We start from the raw sequence: 21,826 nt of genomic DNA on the forward strand, positions 1-21,826 counted from the left end.
TATACATTTGAGCCAGGGTAGGCAACGGAAGGGTTTATTAGCAAACATCTGTTATTATGATAAATGAACCTTAAATCCAAGGACAGAAAAAGAAAACGGTCCATCATTCTAGGGAAAATAATTTATGTTGCTTAGACAAAGTGTTCATTCCTCCTCCAGCATATCCAGTTAAAAACAATGAAAAAACAATGAAATAGAACCGGAGGAGCTAAGTGTTCACCATTTAGTTTCCTGCCTTTCCATGGAAACCCGAGTGAAATTTTTTCAACCATGGTTTTTGGGAGCTTTCAAGATGGCAGAAGGTGATTTGAAGCTCTGGGTGAAGAGTTTTAGACCTTGGAGTGGGATCAATTTACCTCCTGAAGGTCTTCTGTTCTCCTCTCATCCTAATTCACCTCAGTCCAAAACTTGATTCCAAATCCCCGATGGGAGGGGATGTTTATGGGTGGAAAAGGGAAAGGAACTTGGAGACCCCTCTCGCTCCCCTCCTTCATTCTGAGAAAGACAAAATGACCCTACAAAATTTGGCCAACTGATTTGATCTCACAGTGCTGGGAGGTTGCAAGTGAGCGGCTGGGATATATCACCCACGAAGGTGACACCACTGTCAGCAGAAGTGGAGAAAAGATTCACTGACCCACAGGTCACTCAATGCAAAAATTCCGCAGTGGCATAGATTTTCAGTAACTGAGATAGTGTGGTGGAATTGCCAGCTAGACTAGAAGGACGGGTCAAAAGAGGCCCAGGTTTAGAGTCTTTGCACTGCAGTTAGCAGCACAGGCCAGACCTCCACCAGAATACTTGAAGGGTTATCGTGCCATTCCCGAGGGAATGCAATCAGTCTAGCAAGATCCTTGTAACAGAGTTGACTAGCAATACAACTACTGTTGTGACTCTTCTTGAGTGGTTGTGGTTGCTTTTGTTTGGCCTCAATCTTGGCAGACTAACTGCATTCCCTTCAGAATTGCAAGATAAGGCTTCAAGGATTTTGGTGGAGATCACCCTGTGCCTCTTTCTACAGCGCAAGGACTCTAAGCTGGGGCCCCTCTTTACTCCTCCCTCCAGTCTAGCTGGAGATTGCACCACATGTAGAAAGCTAACTCCATTGTCCCAAAAAGGAGGCGCCTTTATATTTCGGATAATAATGTTGGTCTAAAGATGTACCAGGAGGATTCGTATCTCAAAGATGCTGTTTACGGTGTCACCATCCAAGCTTGGACCGTGATGCCACGCTCACCATCTTGCAGATTTTGATCCCCTGCTATCGTCACTATTGGAAACCGTCTCGTATTGTGAGGAACGTCGCATTTTAGGCTGAAAGACTGGAAGCGGCAAAAATCATCCAATGCTTGCGAAGGATTAGGTGGCTTGGATAATGCTGCTCAGAAAGCTAAGAATCCCTAGGAGATTCCTCCTTTGTCACATTGCTGTGAAGATGTCGTTTACTGAGACTTTGTCTTTAAATCTAATCCATGGAATAAGGGGAAAACACGGGGGCACCGGAGGGAACAAGCCAGTTTTTGGTAAATTGCCCATTGTAAATTTCAGTATCTTCCTCTCTCCCTCGATAAATTCTGATTTATGAGGGCCTGGATGCAGGCGGACAGTTGGTGATTGGGTGTACAGCTCTCTCGTCCAGAATTTAGTCCAGATCAACAGAAAATTATTTCTGAAGCTCCTGAGGTCATTCATTTCAGTTACACCGCAGCTTAGGGAGAAGCTAGTAAGGCCAGTGTATAAAGAGAAGCTTCTTTGCTGCTTGGACTTGGATCAGATCTGTTCTTCTCAATTTCTTCAATACTTTTGGCCTTTCATCTGTCCCGTTGGATAATTTTTTGACGTTATTTTTTTTTCCTTCCAAATGAAGGAAAACATCATTAATTTGCTTTTTCCGGCTTCTTTTTATATGCCTCATTCACTGGGCCCCGAGATGTTTTCTACAAGCTTAGTTCTGCGTGTTAGTTCATGCTTCCTTTTTCCAGCTTCAAAGCTTTCTCCTACTGATGCAATTGTTGTCGTATCAGCAGCCGATCTTCTTGCTTGACCACACGGTGGCAGGGCATTTTGGCATGGTCACGTGATGCTGGGATGAGTGCTGAAGAACCTCTTGAACCCGATAGGGATTCACACCTCCTTAGGAAGGTTAAAAATGTAAGGCCTGCCTCCCTCAGCCTAGTCATAGGTCCCGTGAAAAGAAGACCATCAACGCCGTTCCATCTCACTCCTCTTATTTATCACGAGCCAATTCTTTGACAGGCGACTCTTCGTTACGAATAATTTGCTGAATCCAGGCAGCAATTCAAAGAAATTAAAGGCATCGGCCATTCTGGCTGGAGGAAGAAGATTCACGCAGCCATCCTTCCAACACATTGTTTGCAGCCAACACCACGTTTCCAACCCCGATTTTGGTAGCTCAAGGATCTCCATCTGGTCTTGCTGCTCCCTTTGCAATCCATCTGCACATTTTTGAGCCCTTGGGTCAAGTTCTCTATTATTCGCTTCCCTCTTCCTCTCAGATCTATTACACCTCCCCAAGTATCCTTTCCCCGTGGGAGAAATCACTCCAGCCTCTTGATGTATTTTTGCCTGTCCTCTGCCGCCGGCACCTCACTTCCAGAGATTCTGCCTTGTCTTGCCCCAGGCCTAATCACCAAGGAAGATGCAATCAAGCTTGTTTTTTTTTTTCCCCTTGGCGCTCTTGGGGCACAAACACCAGCCAGGTTCATAAAAGAGCTCCAGGGTGAATGACGTTGTTACGGAGGGTTCAGAGGCAGGGAGAGAAGAGAACAAGTAAAATCAGAAGCAGAATTGAGAAAAATCAGGACCTTGTGGAAGTTGAGGGAAACAGGGAGAAAGAACGGGAGAAAAGCAGAAATCTACAATAGGTAAGCGAGGTAGAGGGTTAGGTCTTCAACACAGGGGGATAATGGCTTTGCTTGACGTGGCTTGAAATGACAAGATAAAATGATTTGCCAGGCATGCAGAGTCTGTGCTAGGGCAGCAACATGGAACAAAGGCATTTCCCACTCTTTCAGACTTCGCAGTGTGTTCCCCTGGGCCAATTAGCATCTCATTTGCTTCCTTTGATTCTCACTGAAGAGAACATTTCTGTCTGTCTTGCATCAGTGTTTCCCTGTCCGGCCCAACCCAGAGATGAGACAGTGAGTTCCAATTGAGTTCAATTCTTTATTTGCTTACACCAGTGTTTTTCAACCACTGTTCCGCGGCACACTAGTGTGCCGCGAGATGTTGCCTGGTGTGCCGTGGGAAAAATTGAAAAGTAATTATAAAATACTTTCTTTGTGTTTATTTGATTCCTATTCAAGAGAATTACTTTATATATAGTCAACATAGGCACAGAGTTAAATTTTTTAACATTTTCTAATGGTGGAGTGCCTCGTGATTTTTTTCATGAAACAAGTGTGCCTTTGCCCAAAAAAAGGTTGAAAAACACTGGCTTACACTACTGTACAAGAAGATCCATCAAGGGCAGTTAATCAGCCTCACCAACCTACTTCTGAGCCTCAATGGAAATGGATCAAGAGAAAGTGATTCCAGGTGTTTTGTTCTTGTTTAAAGGAAAGTCATCAATGGATGATGTATAAAAGTAGAGGCACGCACTGCAGGTTCAAACAGCAGTATTCTGCAAAAGTCCTGGGCATAGGTTGGACACACAACCCTTCCGAGATGGACATTGGTCCTTCAGTGAGCTCCAGATAGACCAACATTGCTGGTGGTCTTCAAGAAAAGATTGGACAACCAGTTGTCTGGGATGGAATACGTTCTCCTGCCTTGGCCAGGGAGTTAGACTAGAAGACCTCCAAGGTCCCTTCCAGTTTACAATTCTATGATTCTATGATAAGGGGACAGAATCTTGCCAGACTAAATGTATATCCTTCCAGATATATTCTGAGATATCCTAGGGAGTGACTACTCTGAACCTCTTCCCCTTCCAGTTTGGGGCTGCGCAATCTCTTAATCTGGGCCTCTTTTGGGGAGTTGCCAAAACTCCCCCACTGTTCCTGCAAGTACACATTCCATCACATTCCTTTCTTCTACTTGTTGAAGTATTGGGCAAAAGGAACATCTTTTTTCTTTTTTTTTTTAGAAAATGTAGCATCTTCACTTGGTGCTGTTCTCATGCTTTAGATCTTCTGCTTATATCTGTCGTACGAACATCTTTCGGAGAATAAAAACATTTAATTGATAAAGTGAGGTGCATTTCAGGTCTCCGGGTATAAAATGGGGCACATTGTTAAGAAGTGGGCCCTTAAATCAGTTCTGAAGGGAAATGGAGGAAAATCAGGGCCACTCAGTAATTTAAAGAAGAGAGAGATTTATTTATTTAATGGTGGTGGTGGTGGTCAGATATGTTAGTTAATTGCTCAGTAGTCTTCTTCTTACTAGTCTGTGTTCAATGTTGTTGTTGTTAGCTGCGAAGTTGTGTCTGACCCACCGCGACCCCATGGACAATGTTCCTCCAGGCCTTCCTGTCCTCTACCATCTTCTGGAGTCCCTTTAAGCTCACGCTGACTGCTTCAGTGACTCCATCCAGCCACCTCATTCTCTCTCGTCCCATTCTTCTCTTGCCCTCAACCTTTCCCAGCATTAGGCTCTTCTCCAGTGAGTCCTTCCTTCTCATTAGGTGGCCAAAGTATTTGAGTTTCAGCTTCAGGATCTGGCCTTCTAAAGAGCAGTCAGGGTTGATCTCCTCTAGGACTGACCGGTTTGATCGCCTTGCAGTCCAAGGGACTCGCAGGAGTCTTCTCCAGCACCATAATTCAAAGGCCTCAATTCCACCCTGTTGTTGTTAGCTACGAAGCCGTGTCTGACCCATTGCGACCCCATGGACAATGTTCCTCCAGGCCTTCCTGTCCTCTTCCATCTTCTGGAGTCCATTTAAGCTCACGCCTACTGCTTCAGTGACTCCATCCAGCCACCTCATTCTCCGTCATCCCCTTCTTCTCTTGCCCTCAATCGTGTTCAATGTTACATTCGTGTACATATTACATTCCTTTCTCTCTCTCTCTCTCGTTTTTTCTAGCCATTGATAAAAATTGTCCCCTGTTCTAAAGCACACTGAGTCTTCTTTCTCTTTTACCATTAATGTCAGCCTGTCCCTTTCTGCACAATCTAAAATGTTCTTAATTAGTTCTTCTTCCCTTGGTAAGTTTTCATTTTTTCCAATATTGAGCAAACACTGTTCTTACCGCGGTTAATACAATAAGAGAAGACTTTTCTTGATGCCTACGAGGGCCATTGAAGGGATGAAGTTCAAGAGGTGAAGCCACATGTCCCTAGTTGTAAGGTTACCAATATTTTTGAGAGAGATAGCTTCTCCATTTTTATTTTTATTTTTTGAAGCTCCTCAAGGTAGCAGACCAAAGACGCTGGTAGAAGACTGATTTCTGAGAGCTGGCTTCTCATTACCGAGCAGAGTTTTCTTAAATGGAAGAACTTCCCTCTTCAGCTGAAGTAATGAAAACCCCAGGAGCTCCTTGTTCAGTTCTGGGAGATGTCCTTTAACCGAGCTCCACGGGGAGAACCTTTAGAAGATGTTTCTGATAGGATCAGCTTGGTTTCATTGCCTCCTCCTTGGTTTCCCTCCAGGCTATCACATCTCCTGGGAGGTCTACAGCAGGAACGAATCCCGCCTGGTTCGGACGCTGGCTAACACAACCCTCGAGTACACAATCACAGGCTTGTCGTCTCTCACGACCTACACCATCGAAGTAGCAGCCATGACAGCGAAGGGAACCGGCTTGATCACTTCGTCGACCATCTCATCCGGCGTGCCCCCAGGTTAGTCAAAGCAGCGTTCGGAGAAGCTCAAGAAAGATCAGGGTTGGCATTTAATTGAGCTTAACGCCCAGGGATTGTTCAGGGACACTAGAGCTACTTGGGGAAAAAATAAAATATAAAATTAAAATCGGGCGTAGAAATTTCCTGATGGTGATAATAATAATAATAATAATAATAATAATAATAATAATAATAATAATAATAATAATAATAATAATAATAATAATAATAAGAAGAAGAAGAAGAAGAAGAAGAAGAAGAAGAAGAAGAAGAAGAAGAAGAAGAAGAAGAAGAAGAAGAAGAAGAAGAAGAAGAAGAAGAAGAAGAAGAAGAAGAAGAAGAAGTTGGAAGGGACCTTGGAGGTCATCTAGTCCAACCCCCTGCTCAGGCAGGAAACCCTATACCATTTCAGGCAAATGGCTGTCCAGTCTCTTCTTAAAAACTTCCAGTGTTGGAGCATCCACCACTTCTGGAGGCAGGTTGTTCCACTGGTTAATTGTTCTAATATTCAGAGGAACAGCCTGCCTCCAGAAGTTGTGGGTGCTCCATTGCTGGGAATTTTTAAGAAGAGATTGGACAACCATTTGTCTGGAATGGTATAAGGTTTCTTGCTTGAAGAGGGGGGTTGGACTAGATGACCTCCAAGTCCTTTCCAACTCTGTTATTCTATATTCTGTACCAGTGTTTCCCAACCTTAGCCACACGAAGATGTGTGTCCCCAGACAGCCTGGAATTCTGGGAATTGAAGTCCACCCATCTTCAAGTGGTCAAGGTTGGGAAGCACTGTTTTGCACTGATCTGAAGGAGTTGCAGCTGATGGGCTGTCCTGATATGTAAAAATTGGGGGCTTTGCAAGGAAAAGCCTCTTTTCCTACTGATTTTTAAGAAAGAGGTTAAAGAGACAGCAGCTAATTCTGGTACTTTGCTGGCATCTACCTCTGTAGAAATGTCAACAGGGATAAAGGCGAGGAATCTAACAAGCTGGAAAAGGAGAAATAGAAAAAGAGATGGACCAGGCTGGCTTATTCCTCTTTTTCTGCCCCATCCAAAAGAATGAAAGTCCATCCAGCTTCAGCTTCCCACTAAATTTGTTGCTCCATCCCCAAACATCTTTTGAGCCTTGCTCGCCGTGTATAGAAAGAGCAGGACTACAGCGTTACAGATTAATTATTTGGGCTGGCCTTTGAAATTACACTTTTAAGTGGGACAATTTGGGACAAGGCAGTACCCAACTAAGAGTCAGCTCTGTTGAGGTGGTGGCTTACTAAGATATGAAAGGCTTTCTGGTAGCCCTAGGAGATCATTTTTGATTCCAAAAACCAATAATTGTGCAGCTGTCTAGTTGAGAAGCAACACGCTGGACGAGAATACTGGTGATCTCCCTAGAGGCAAGTGATGGATCACTCTTTTGGAGAAAGGATGTGGGCTAGATGGATTCTTAAAGCTCTGTTTATCACCTTGACTTCAACTCTGCCCTGTAAAGTGGATCAAGCACTCCCAAAATTGAGCCATAAGTTTATTCTTCTGCTCCGAGTTCTTGATCTTTTACTCTTTTTATTATTTGGCTTGTTGACTTTTGCAGAGCTTCCTGGTACACCTTCCAATTTGGTCATCTCAAACATCAGCCCTCGATCTGCAACTCTTCAATTCCGGCCTGGATATGATGGAAAGACCTCAGTCTCCAAATGGATCGTGGAGGGCCAGGTATGCAAAAAAAAAAAAAAGAAAAAGAAAGAAAGAAAGAAAGAAAAGAAAAAGAAAAGAAAGAAAGAAAACCTAATGTAACCATCCTAATCTGTTTAGGAGCTCAAATTAATCTGTACTGGGCTTCGGTTGCAAAGTAGGGAAGTGCATTTGCTAAGAGATCGATTTCTAGAAAAAGAGAAAAAAAAAGTCAAATTCGTTCTCTCGATCCCTGGATGCTCTTTTAATCCACGGCTGCTTCTTTCACGTGTTTACAATCGGGACGGTCAAAGCATTCCACCTACAAGTGACGTTTTCACGAAAATTTTAAAAAAAATCGTTTGATGCAAAAGCGGTTTCCCTTTGGGGAAATAGATTCCACAATTGGCGTCACCAGCTGGGTGTTTCTTTGAAGTGTTTACCAATGTCATTTTTGGTTGTTGTTGTTTTTTAATTTTCCACGTTGACTTGGGAAATTATTTGATGCGTGCCGCCTTCTGATTACGTGAGTTTGGTGGCCACAGTCGTCTTCTTAAAGAAATGGATTGATGAAATGAAGGGACATTTTGTCAGAGAAGCATTCTGTGATCTTGACTGGTCTCCCTTTATTTTTTCTTTCTTTCTTTAGTTAGCGTTTCTCTAGCTTCCCTCTTACCGTAGAGTACCACTTCTCTATAATAATGCTCACTGAGTACACATTTCTGCTCTAAACTCAAGATATTAATGGTTGCCTCTTATGGTGCGGGGGACGCAGACACTCACTGTTCTTTGTGATCGTTGCCGAGTCCGTTCTTAAGAGGAAATGCCAGTTGAAACACATCCGATCTAGCGAAAATGGGCTGCAAAGACATATATTTATAACCAACGTATTTGGGGTTTTATGATGCTTACCCATCTGCTCTATGGTTCACATTTTTTTTTATCAGTTTAATAATGTTTGGGGCTTGTGTTTTGGAATTTTAGTGTATAATACATTTATTCCAGCCGGGATAAATGCCATCGGCTCATGCCTGCTTCTCTTTCATCACTTGAAGCCTCTCTGGACTCACAGTTGCCTATTGCCTTTTTTTTTTTAATGGCGCCCCACTAGGATATAATTTTTTATTCCACTCGTATATGCCTGCCAGTAATTGGTTAACACTTCACACATTGCTAGGTAACCCCTAAAAGCTTATGTCAGAAGGAGGTCAGCCCATGCCCTGCAGATGTTTTGCATTGCAAGGCACTTTTAAACTTAGGTGCGCTGGTAGGATCACACATAAAATGGTCGGCTCTCCAAAGGAGCCCGAGGTTCATTGCTCCTTTGTTCCTTTCATGTCAGCTTTCATTGTAGAAAAGGAATTTCTCCTCTCTGAGCTCATGGGGGCAGGCAAAAGAAAGCGCATGCCTCAAGCGTTGGCTCAGCTCCTCCACTTCAGCCCGTCTTTCTTTCGAAATTTACTTTTCTCTTTGGCTTAGTTTAAGCTGCCTTTCAGAAGATTGCAAGAGCATGGAGTCGGGTTTGGTCAGGATGGCTGTCATAACGCGGCGTTTCTCGACCTTGACACGTTGAAGAGGCGTGAACTTCAACTCCTAGAATTAAAAACAACCACAACAACAACCATGAAAAGCTGGCTGGGCAATTTTGGGAGTTGAAGTGATTTTCTTTAATGAAAAACAAAAAGACGAGGGGTGACATGATTAGCAGCCTTCCAATATCTCAGGGGCTGCCCCAAAGAAGAGGGGGAATCAAGCTATTCTCCAAAGGACCTGAAGGCAGGGCGAGAAGCAACGGATGGAAACTCACCCAGGAGAGAAGCAACCTGGAACTAAGGAGAAATTTCCTGACAGGGAGAAAAATTAACCAGTGGAACGACCTGCCTCCAGAAGTGGTGGGTGCTCCAACACTGGAGGTTTTTAAGAGGAGACTGGACAACCATTTGTATGAAAGGATTTCCTGCTTGAGCTGCGGGTTGGACTAGAAAATTTGCTTCAAGGTCCCTTGCAACTCGGTTATTCTGTTAAGTCCACTCTTCTTCAAAGAGTCAAAGTTGAGAGATATTGCTCTAATACAAGAAGGTGGAAGTCATCGTCTCTGCGCTGCAGTTAATTAGGTCTTCAAATGCTCAAGAAGGGCAGCATATTGTACAATGTTTGATCTTGAAAACGGGTCCTCCCTCCAAGCTTGCAAAGGATTTATGCCGTCTCCAGAGAAATCAGAGTATAAGCTTGCATCGGAGGAGATGATCCTATTTTCCAAGAAATCTGTGCCTTTAATAATCAGCATAAAAGAGGAAAAGTGAGAGTATCTCCAGGCACAGCAGCTCTTTTGAGGTCTTCAGGAGAAAGTCAACACCATGAAAACTGCACGGGGGGGGGGGGCTCATTCCAAACCCAAGGAATTTATCTCCTCCTGGGTGGAGAAATCCGAGTTTAGCTTCTATTATGGGAGTTTCTATGCTAAGCAGAATGTCAGGGGGATTAAGTTATGGGACCTGAAAAGCAGAACTGGCCGGCTTGCCTTGTACAATGGGCTTTCAATCACTCACGTGCCCAACTTGGCGGTTATTGCTGGAGCCAGATAGGTTTGAAAATTCTCAGTCATTGGGAAATCCTCTTTGCCCCTCCTGCTCAGAATATCCTTCTTGGTTTCTGTCATTCCATTCTGCAGACTAAATCCATTCCCCCTATTTTCTTCTGTTAATCAAATTGTGGTCCTTCCTTCCTTCCTTCCTTCCTTCCTTCCTTCCTTCCTTCCTTCCTTCCTTCCTTCCTTCCTTCCTTCCTTCCTTCCTTCCTTCCCATTTGCAGATCCCTTTAATAGCATCCATGGGTATTTCTTAGGTTTGATACTGAGTCTTGCAACTGTCTTGGACTAGATTCTTTGTTGGTCAAAACACTTTTGGAGATCTGATGTAAGGTGAATGCAGGAAGTAGTAGTCCTAAGAGCTTTTTCTATTTTCACTTGGTTTGGGGATAGATGGCTGGGTGGAAATCCTTCCCACTCTAAGCAACAGGAAGGAAGAGGCTCCCAAACCAACCTTTGGAATTCAGAAATAATTCTGTAGGAGATGACTGGGTTGAGCCCAGGGGAGGGGTCAAGAGTGTCATCAGTTTCGAATCGTTTTGTGTCCAGCCCATCCTGAAAGGAGCCTTGGTGGAGCAGTGGGCTAATGCCTCCTTAAGTAACACCAGCTGCCTGCAATTAGTGCAGGTTCGCATCCCACCAGGCTCAAGGTTGACTCAGCCTTCCATCCTTCCGAGGTAGGTAAAATGAGGACCCAGATTGTTGGGGGCAATTAAGCTGACTTTGTAATAATGCCGCTTGGGGGTGTGTGTGAAAGCCCTAATAAGCAGGCATATACATAGAATGAAGGCTACTGCTAAGCTTGTAAGCCGCCCTGAGTCTTCGGAGAAGGGCGGGATATAAATGGAATTAAAATAAATAAAAAATAAAAAAATAAATGTTTTGAAGACCTCCCCAAGCCCAACCTGTCTACCTGCCCCCTCCAGAGCTTCAGAAAGAGGAGGCCTCCAACATCACCAAAGTTCCTCACCTTTCAGACTCAACCCACCTCCACGTGTCCTCTACTTGAGGTGTCCTTCCTCAAAGCTTGACCCACACACTTTCTGGATGTGAAGGAATCCAGGGAAGCACACAAGAAATCTGCCCTAAAATTCTTGAGCACTCCAAGGCCAAGAATCAATTTGATGTCAGGCTCATTTTAAATAATTGTACTTGGCTTTGTTGAGCGGCTCAACATTAAACCCTCCAGGAGCAAAGCTCTGCCTCTGCCTTGATTGAATTCTCCTCCTTTTCCAGCTGCAACTTCTCTCTCTCTCTCTCACACACACCCTTTCCTTTCCTTTCTGCAGTTCAAAAAGCTTTTCAGATGGGCTGTGATTCCTCAAATGCCATCTTTGACTTTTGCCCTGAGCTGTCATTTCTTTGCGTTAGGGGAGCAGCGCTGGAACGGTTACCAAGGATGTTGATCTTCCTTCTGAATTCTCTTCTTGTTGTTGACATGATCCCATTGCCTGCAGTAGCATTCGCTTGGGATCTGCATAAACATCTGCATAGGATGTTCCCAGATGTTATGATTAATCCCTCTTACAGAGAATGGATTGGGGTGGAAATTGAAGACCGTGTTTAAAAAAAAAAGAAAGAAAAAGAACATTCCAACTCCTAAAATGGATCCCTGGATTACCAATACTGAGGAATTGGGTATTTCTAGTCTAGTGAAAAAAAGGACTAGGGGGGGACGACATGATAGCATGGTTCCAATATTTGAGGGGCTTCCACAAAGGAAGAGGGGGGTCGACCTATTCTCCAAAGCACCAGAAGGCAAGACAAGAAACAATGGATGGAAACTAATCAAGGAGTGAAGCAATCTAGAACTAAGGAGGAATTTCCTGACAGTGAGAACAACTAACCAGTGGAATGACTTGCCTCCAGATGTGGGTGCTCCATCACTGGAGGTTTTTAAGAAGAGACTGGACAGCTACTTGTATGGAAAGGTATAAGTGGAATTTTCCTCCAGTGGGATTTTCCCATGTATTTTACCAGGAAACATAGATAGGGGCAGCCTAGAAAAGTCAGTGCCCTCCTAACCATACCCAAGCATTCCAAATTTGTTGGCAATGTCCATTTTGCTCTCAGAGTTCATGGTGACCTAACCTTAGCCCTAAGTGGAATTTTCCTCCAGTGGGATTTTCCCATGTATTTTACCAGGAAACATAGATAGGGCAGGCTATAAAAGTAAATGCCCTCCTAACTGTACCCAAGCAGTCCGAGGTTTTTAACACTGTACATTTTGCTCAATGAGTTCATGGTGACATAACCCTAACCCTATGGTCTCCTTGAGTAGGAGGTTGGACTAGAAGACCTCCAAGGTCCCTTCCAACTCTGTTATTCTGTTAATTTTTGACAGTGTAACCCAGGCTCTGCCGTCAGCAGCTGCCTCTGGCAGTAGCTTCTTGTTTCACATCCCTTGCTGTACTTTGCAAGGTTTCATTTTTAGAGCTGATGTTTTTTCCCCTTTGTCATTCTAAATGGTTATGTCTGCAATATCCTTGGAAATAGTTTATGGGTCACAGATTGAAAGCTTTTATTATGCTTCATTAGACAGGATCAAAATTGGCATCTGGATGGGTGTTTTTAAAAAAAACAAATAAACAAAAAGACTTAGAAGAGTTTTGTCGTAACTGTTCTAACAGGGTTTTTTGGGGAGGGTCGTCTATTTAACTACTGAAAAATAGAATTTTTGAAATGCAATAAGAAAATGTATTTAATACCCTGTGATGTAAAGGATAAATGAAAACGTTTCTGCCATGATCCACTGCTAATCTTCAATATATAACTCTCTCTGGGATTGTGCTCATTTTATGTTTTGTAGTCTGATACAGATTTATGGGGACAATATGTGCAGGCTTCTAAAGATTAGAAAACAAGCTTGATTGGTATCCCAAACTTCCCTTTTCATTTCAAGTATAATTAAAAATAAGCATGGGTAAAAATCTCCCAAATGTCAGCAGTCTAGTGAAAATTTTATAGGAGAACATCACACTCTAGAGGGATTTGGGAGTGATAGGAGTGGAATGCACAGAACAGAAAAGTTGGTTGATCACTGATGAGGCATACCCACAAATAAAAGTTTCTCCCTTCCCCTTAAAACTCTGAATTTGCAATCAGTACAATACTAGATCCACATTTCTACATCTGTGGGAGAAGTGGCAGAACCTGGAGGCAGAGTGAAGAGAGGAATCAGCCTAGAATCCCTTTGTAGTCACAAGCAGACTACGTCCAACCCCCTTTAACTGCCGTTGACCTTTGTCTAACTCCAAGCAGGTGCTGTCCTTTAGTTGAGAAGATTTCTGTTCACAAGGCTTTTTAGCAATAAATCAGTCGTATTGTGGACTCAATCTTTCGCCCCCTGGCAGTTCTCGCCATCAAAAATGTACAGTAGAAGGAGAAAGTGGACAAATGTTCTGGGAACACAGTCTTTAACATCAAGTCTGACTTGAATGCACAAAATTACATTATTATAAAACACAGCTTTGGGGCTTCTCCAAAATTCTGTGTTTTCAGATGGTGTGATTCAAGTCCCAAAATTCTCAGCAATAACTGTATTACTGGTAGAATATTTGCAGCTCAAGGTTGAATTCTGGGGTCCTTAGTGCTCTCTGAGCTTCGTTGTTTGCTTGCCAACGTTTCTTCGCCAAACTAGGCAACATCATCAGTTCATCATCACTGAGGGTGTTACCTAGTTTGGCAACGAATTGTCTGCAAGCAAACAACCAAGCTCAGAGAGCACCAAGGACCCCACAATAATTGCATTGGACTTGGGAGAATTGGAGAGCACAAATTCACCTGTCTGGAGAGCAGGAGGATCCAGGAGAGAGTGGGCTGAAATAAGGTGCCAGACCCTTAAGCCTGTGGCCCAAAGCACTTGCTGCAATTCCTCTGAACATCTCAGTTAAACAGAGCAGTGAAAAATCTGCGAGAAAGCAAGAAGGCAAAGGAAAGAAATCCATTCACCGGTAGGCTTGTTCATGTGGACTTTCATACTCTTCTTTAAGTCGAAAACATAAAGTCGGAATTACTCTTCAAGCCAATTCTCGCACGGCCAAACAGGGCAGCTGGAAAATACTCATTAACCCAGGTGCCTGTTGCTTGGTTTTCTCTAATGGAAACCTAGTCTCTTTCCAATCATCATTAAGGCTGCCTTTGCAGAATGAATCTCTCTCTTCAGCATCCTTGCAAAAGTTTTGGCTTGGCTGTGAATGCTTTCTTCTGTCCTTCTGCCCCCTCCCTCCCAGCTCCTAACTTGAAACAGAAGGAGCAAGGGTGCCTTTTGACTTTGCGAAAGCAGCCCTCTTCATCAGCAGTAAATGAAGTCCATCATTTTGGGGGATGACAGATGGCACTTGGAGAGGATAAGTTGGAGAACGACCAGATTCAAGGTTTTCTAGGAGATATTAAAGGACAGGCTTTACCAAACTTTCTAGCACATAAATCGAACCCTGCAGGATTTTGCTCTGGTCATTGAGATGGTAGGGAATTTGGCCAGCTCAACATCATGACTCAGAAGAAAAGTCTGTTGAGCTCTAGGAGCGTTACTCCATTGTCTCTGTGGCTAGAATTTCAGCTGCAATGAATTAACGGGTTTTCTGGGCAGGTGGCCAAACTATGAATCTTGAAATCATCTACAGAATCATCTTCTAGTTTGTTGATATAATGAGTTGTGGAACATTCTTCCCCCGCCTCAAAGTCAGGTTAGCTCCATCCCTTTTAATGTTCCTGAAGTCCCTCAAGACCTGGTTATGTGACTGGACATAATTGGGACTTCCAGGGAACCAATAAGATCTTCAGATGGCTCCACTATTGATGTCTCCACTCTTTCTCTGCTTGTGGCTTACGTATTTTCTTTGTTAATATAGCTTAGTTTTCAATATTGGTTTTTTAAAATATTTATATAATGTTTGTATTTACATAATTCTCATTCTTATTTGATTGTTGTACGGTGCCCAGAGTCTCTTCTTGCAAGAGAGTGATATTGATGATAGACAGACAGATAGGCAAACAGACAGATAGACAGATGATATAGGATGGATGGATGGATGAGTAGGTAGGTAGGTAGATGATAAATAGATAATAGATGATGGATGGATGGATGGATGGATGGATGGATGGATGATAGATAGATGATAGATAGATAGATAGATAGATAGATAGATAGATAGATAGATAGATAGATAGATAGATAGATAGATAGATAGATAGATAGATAGAGATGGACTGACGGACAGACAGACAGACAATGGGTGGATGGCAGTATTATTGCTAGTAGACTGTGGAGAAACCTCTTCTCATTTAAGACATTCCTTTTCAAAATCTAGACACATTCCCAAAGCTACATCAGTAATCAAAAGTACTACTCGAGGCCATTGGTCAAAACTGAGCTGTTGATGCCTTAGGGATGCTGTCAAAGTCCATGTAATTCGTCGTGATAAGAATACACTTTATCAAACAAATCAATTTACAAATAGAAGAAATACTGTATTGCAATAGACAAAGGGAATTCTGAGATATCTGAAAGGGGAGTAATATGTAGCCCATTCCACTGCCAAATTCTCAGGGCAGAACCAGTAAAAGAAATAAGGCTGAACTAAACATAATAAGATGGACTCCTGTTGACTTTCCAGTGTTTCTGGGAAGAGCTGGCTCAGAAAAAAAAATGCTTCAGGATAATCTTATTTTGGGGGGAACGAGATATCTTTCTATTCTTTTCCATTCTTTTTCCCTTTGCTTTCCTTCCTTCCTTCCTTCCTTCCTTCCTTCCTTCCTTCCTTCCTTCCTTCCTTCCTTCCCTCCCTCCCTCCCTCCCTCCCTCCCTCCTTCCTTCCTTCCTTCCTTTTTCTTTTTTTTTCTTTCTTTCTTTCAACGCTCATAAACTTTTCCTATTATCTTTTTTTTTCCTATCTGATTTTCTCATGCATGAAAGCAAGCAGGTTCTCCAAATCTTTGGTTATATTTTTTTAATATCAGTGTGTTCATTTTTTTTATTTCACTTTATGTGAAAGGAGAATGAAGTTATATGTGCCTTATCTCATGCAGGTCAAGATGTTTTTGACCTTATAATGCCATCATCCTGATTTACAGAGGATCTACATGACATGCTTCCTAAAAGGTCTATTAAAATGTATTAGAATTAATTTTTCACATCTCCCTCCAACTGCACCTATGAACCGAGATAATAATGAAAAGCTGGATGTCGAAAGACAAGTATCTTTTGATACATTGTACGATTTTATATGCATCTATGATTGGGATATATAAACACAAATAAATAACAAAACAGGAAGTAATACTTCTCAAAATCCCTTCCAAATTTTTTCCAAAATTCACATTACAATTTGGGCACTGAAGGCACACAAGTCCATAATGCACAGTTAAGACTTTACAGACAGACTTCTCAGTGATTTTCAATAGATTCCCAGTTGGAGTCCTCACCCAGTCTCTCTCCATCAAAATCCAACTTAGATTTAGATGGAGAGGGACTGGGCGAGGAGTCAAACCGGGAATTAGCTTTTCATCTTTATGTAGTCACAAAAGAGCAAGCCCCCTTGAATGCTGTTGAACCTTAGCTAGCCTTACCCAGATGCAAACTGTCAGTCTGAGAAGATTCCTGCATTATAGGTTTGAGCAAAAAAAAAAAACTTAACTGTGCTCTTCACGTGTGGAGCTGGTTGTTCCCGCCTGACCGATTTTCAGTGTCAACAAAGCCATTAAGATTCATTCATTGCATAAAGTGGGCCTCTTGATGTCATTCTCCCTTTAGAGCTTGGTAAGTAAAGAATCTGGGATTCAGACAATTTTATGCTTTAGCTGATCATTAAATCGAAAACAGCTGAATCAATTTAAGGCCTCTTTTGTAAAAGGAAAAACACCGCTATTGAGGCTGATTACCTAAATGTGCCCAATTTCAATGGCTGAAATAGAAACCTTATAAATTATAAATAGTAGGTTGAGAGCATCATATTGAAAGCTCAGGTGTTTTTCTTAAACTCTTCAGAGATCACCTCTGTGCAGACTATACTAGTGGTCTAACCGTGGTGTAACAGCTTCCTATGTTCCTTCCAATGTTTCTTAGTTCACTTCCGTAACTGCCCAGACATTAGCAGACCCTCTTCCAGGTATCTAGATGCCTTCTCTCATATTGTAGCTCAGCTCCTAGGTCCAGAGAAGTCAACAGCCCTGGCCATTGAACGATATCTAACGACATCTAAGGAGAACATCAACAAACAGCACCCTGGCTCCTTCTGATAGTAGAATGATGTGCTTTTAACTGGGGCACATCGCAAATAGAGATTTTGGCTTCTGCCAACTTAGAGGAAAAGCTTTCTCTGTTCTCATTCTCTGTGCGTTTCCATCTCAGAAGGTGAATTGTGTGTTCCTTTTCCTAGTGGCCAACTAATTTAGCTCAGCTCCAAATGCTTGCTAGACATTTCTACTGAGAGAAGGCGATGCGCTCGGCTGCCTTTGTCACTATTGTGGCACAGCTCTGGGCAATTTCCAGGTGCACTACACATAATGATCGTCCCCAGATCACAGGCATTCTGTCTACGGCCTCTTGAGCCCCATAGGCAGGTAACTCACCACCTGTCATCCAGCTGGCTTTTCAAGGAGGAATCTTTCCACATTCCAGACATGTCCTGAGTCAGCTGTTCCCTTTGAGACCATACCAATAATCTCCTCTAATTACAAAAACCTGCCTTTTGGTTTGCACGCTCACTCGAGACAATTCTTCTCAGCGCTTGCCAAGGCAGTTCCATTTGTCGCTCCAGAAGGACAACATTTGAACAAAGATAACATTCAAATTGTTGCCACTGTTCCAGTTCCTTTGATTTTTTTTCCCCCCTCTCTGTGGTCCCCCTGCTGTAGACTCTAAGCTCCTTCACTATTCCTTTGGTACACTGATGCAAATTGAATGTATATTTACAATATTACATTGGTGTCCTGCCCATCTTTCAAGGTGTTTAGAGCATTTATTGCATTTATTCCTCCTCCAGCTAACTTTGTGTAATTAGTTTGAAGGGACGGGAATCCAAACATCAAGTTGAGTTTGTGACTGTAATACACAGAAGGGATTCTACCAGGGCACACTGGCTTGCTACTGGGAGTTGGGGGGAAAAAACATTGAGGAAGAACCTTTAATGAAGTGTTAATACCACATTACAATGCCTTGGTAAGACCACACTAGAAGCATTGCATTCAGTTTTGCTTGCCATGGTATACAAAAAGATGTCGAGACTCTAGAACAGGGGTGTCAAACTCAATTTCATTGAGGGCCGCATCAGCATTGCGGTTGCCCTCAGGGGGCCGGGTGGGTGTGGCCAGGGTGGGCGTGGCCTACTGGGTGGGCGTGGCTAGAGTGCGTATGGCCTACTGGGTGGGTGTGGCCAGCTCTACGTCGTTCGCATCAAGGGTGCCTATGGGGGCCTGGGCAGGAGTGGGACAGATCTGGGGGTCTCTGGCAGAAGGAGGGTCTCTGGGCCAGGGCCAAGGCAGCGGGGGCCGTTCCCTCACTGTTTCCAGGATGGCTTTGCGGGCCGCATGAAACCACTTCGTGGGCCGGATCCGGCCCCCGGGCCTTGTGTTTGACATGTCTGCTCTAGAAACGGTGCAGAGAAGAGCAAAAAGATGATTAGGGAGCTGGAGACTAAAACATGTGATGAATGGTTGCAGGAATTGGGTATATCTAGTCTAGTGAAAAGAAGGACTAGGGGTGACATGATAGCAGTCTTCCAATATCTCAGGGGCTGCCCCAAAGAAGAGGGGGGGGTTTCAACCTATTCTCCAAAGCCCCTGAAGGCAGGACAAGAAGCAACAGATGGAAACTAAACAAGGAGAGAAGCAACCTGAAACTACGGAGAAATTTCCTGATAGAGAGAACAACCAGTCAGTGGAACGACTTGCCTCCAGAAGTTGCCTCCAGAAGTTGTAAGCCGCCCTGAGTCTTCGGAGAAGGGCGGGATATAAATGGAATTAAAATAAAATAAATAAATAAATAAATCATTGGAAGTTTTTAATAAGAGACTGGACAGCCTTTTGTCTGAAATGGTGCAGAGTCTCCTGCTTGAGCAGAGGGTTGGACTAGAAGATCTCTTTAAGGTCCCTTCCAACTCTGTCATTCTTATTTGAGTGTGTGGCCACCCAAGTGCACAAACCCGCCTTTTCTCCTTCCCGTAGGTTGGCGTCATAGGAGAGGAAGAAGAGTGGATAACTTTGTGCCAAGTGGAGAAGGAGTCGAACGCTCAATTGTTGGAGATCCCAAACCTCACACCTTACACTCATTACAGGTAAAACAAAAAAACCATCAAACCCCCAAAACAGCTGGTGATTGAATGTTTGCATCTACTGGCAGGTTGCCGGCAGCGGGAAGCGGCATTAGGATCCCCCAAGCAGTCGGTGGGAGGGACAGTGGGAGGGTGGGGGGGGGAAAAACCCGCTTGCTCCGAAGAACTTAAATTTGCACCTCCACAGAGTTTGCCCTGCAATGACTCAGCTTGGTGCATTTTCATTCTCATTCTCCGCAGAGTAAAATAATTAACCTGGGGAAGAGAACAAGGTGCAAATAGCCCCGCTGAAGATGTTCACACTTCCCGCGGCTGAGAATCTGCCCCCTCTAAAAAGCTCTCCGGATTTAATTGATTTTGGTTTCTTTGTAGGTAAAACAGCCCTGCGGTTGCTTCTTTAGAGACAGTGATTCTCTCTTTTTCTTTTTTTCTTTTTTTGTAAATGGAGTCAATGGCATTGTTAATATTATTGTGTGAAGCTCTGCTTCTCCCATCCCTACTGCATTTAGTGGAACTCAAAAGAAATTTCAGGATTAAACCAGGCGTGGTCAGGGACACAGCTTGGTTATTTATTTTTATTTATTAGATATTTTTTTTTAATCCTGCCTTTATTATTTTATAAGTAACTCAAGGCAGCGAACATATTTAATACTCCTTCTTCCTCCTCCTATTTACCCCAGGTAAGGTGGGCTGAAAAAGAGATACTGGCCTTGGATCATCCAGCCAGCTTTTGTACCTAGAGCAGGACTAGAACTCACAGTCTCCTGGTGATTGGCCCAAAGTCACCCAGCTACCTTTCATGGCTAAGGTGGGACTAGAACTCACCATCTGTTAGTGATTGACCCAAAATCATCCAGCTGGCTTTCCTGTTTAAGGTGGGACTAGAACTCACCGTCTCCTGGTGATTGGCCCAAAGTCACCCAGCTATCTTTCATGGCTAAGGCGGGACTAGAACTCACCATCTCTTGGTGATTGACCCAAAATCACCCGGCTGGCTTTCCTGTTTAAGGTGGGACTAGAACTCACCATCTCTTGGTGTTTGGCCCAAAATCACCCAGCTGGCTTTAATGTCTAAGACAGGACTAGAACTCACCCTCTCCTGGTTTCTGGGCCAACACCTTAACGGCAATGCCAAACTGTCTCTCTTCATTCTCATTCATTCTCATTATAATGAGTCAAGTCTCAAATGACGGTGTTAAACACGGTCAGAAGATCCTCAGAAGTTTAGGTTATCAACTGAGCATCCAGAAGGTATTGCCATTCTATCTTACCCGGTCCATTTCCTAGGATTTTCTGACAAAGATCTTGCCTAGCCTTCGGAGACAGAGACTAGAGCTGTGGCTTATTATGAAGAGCAAATGCTTGATCTATGGAGAATTTGAAACGTCTCATTCACTGGGAATTTTGGAAGGAGAGTCCAGACAGATCTGAAACACACCAAATCATAGATTGCTGCTTTTATGCCAATGGTTCTTGAATGACCCATGGGCATACTTTTTATATAAAAAGATGTTGAAGTTAAAAAAAAAAGCTCAAAAAATCATTTACATCCGGTGCTGTACCAGAAATAGTCAAGATTTTGGGACCATGTAAGTCTCCCTTCTCATTTTTATGCAAATTACTTTCTTAACTACTGTGGGTTCTTTTATTGCTTCCGATTCCCCCAAATTAAGCCCAAACATAAAATTAAGGCTTTTTAAAATTTCTCAGCAAAATGCTGGCAGATGCAATGAAATTTCTCCCCCTGTTCGTATTCATTCTCCAGGATCTTCTAGCATCTTTTTGACAAAGATGTTTTAGACGAATTCAGAGAATTAGGAATAAAAACAATGGCGTGCAATGCTGCAGTTTTAATCTACGGAATTCATGCTCTGCAACGGCTTTGCGATCAAAGGGATGAGATTCAGATCAGAAGCAGAAGCCGTCGATTTTGCTATTTATTCTCCGCTTGTAATGTAAATCTTACATTACATTACAAAAATTGTAAAGACTAGAATTTTGCTATTTATGCTCCTGTAATGTAAATGTAATTCTTCCCGCTGAAGTCACAGGGACTAAGAGAGATAGCAAAAGGAAAACACACACAATAGAGAAAATCGTAAATTGGAATAAATTGTTTTGAATTCTCGGTGTAGTTTGGCCAGCCCTGTGACGGAAATGCATGTTAGATGCATTCAGTTCCGACAGTACATAATTATTTTGATACGATCATACGGAGGCATTCTTCTGGCTTTAGAGCAATTCCACGCTTTCATTAAACCAGACTTACCCATCCATTTAAAAAGCTGAGATCACAGCTGCATGATTGCGGCACCCAAGGGGCCAAATTTTTAAAAAAAGGGGAAAGGAAAAATGAAGGAAAAAAGATGGAGAACCCTCCTCTCTCTTTCCTTTCAAGAAGCCATCTCCATCTGCAGTCTCAACCCATTTACCAATATCCCTCAGGCTCATTGGCAGGTTGACGCCGGAAAAAGGCAGCCTCCAAAAATTTCCATGGATCGCT

At 43.1% G+C, this 21,826-nt stretch overlaps 1 protein-coding gene across 1 annotated transcript in view; it reads left to right on the plus strand.

Moving 5' to 3' along the window:
• Positions 1-21,826, plus strand: part of SDK1 (sidekick cell adhesion molecule 1) — a 335,333-nt gene that overhangs the window by 236,254 nt on the left and 77,253 nt on the right. The window contains exons 21-23 of the mRNA XM_081337826.1: positions 5,611-5,802; positions 7,385-7,506; positions 19,217-19,326. Of these exons, the coding sequence (XP_081193952.1) occupies positions 5,611-5,802; positions 7,385-7,506; positions 19,217-19,326 (424 nt within the window). The remainder of the gene's footprint in view (positions 1-5,610; positions 5,803-7,384; positions 7,507-19,216; positions 19,327-21,826) is intronic.

This window comes from Vipera berus (genome assembly GCF_964194415.1).
Source record: "Vipera berus genome assembly, chromosome: 13".
NCBI lineage: Eukaryota > Metazoa > Chordata > Lepidosauria > Squamata > Viperidae > Vipera > Vipera berus.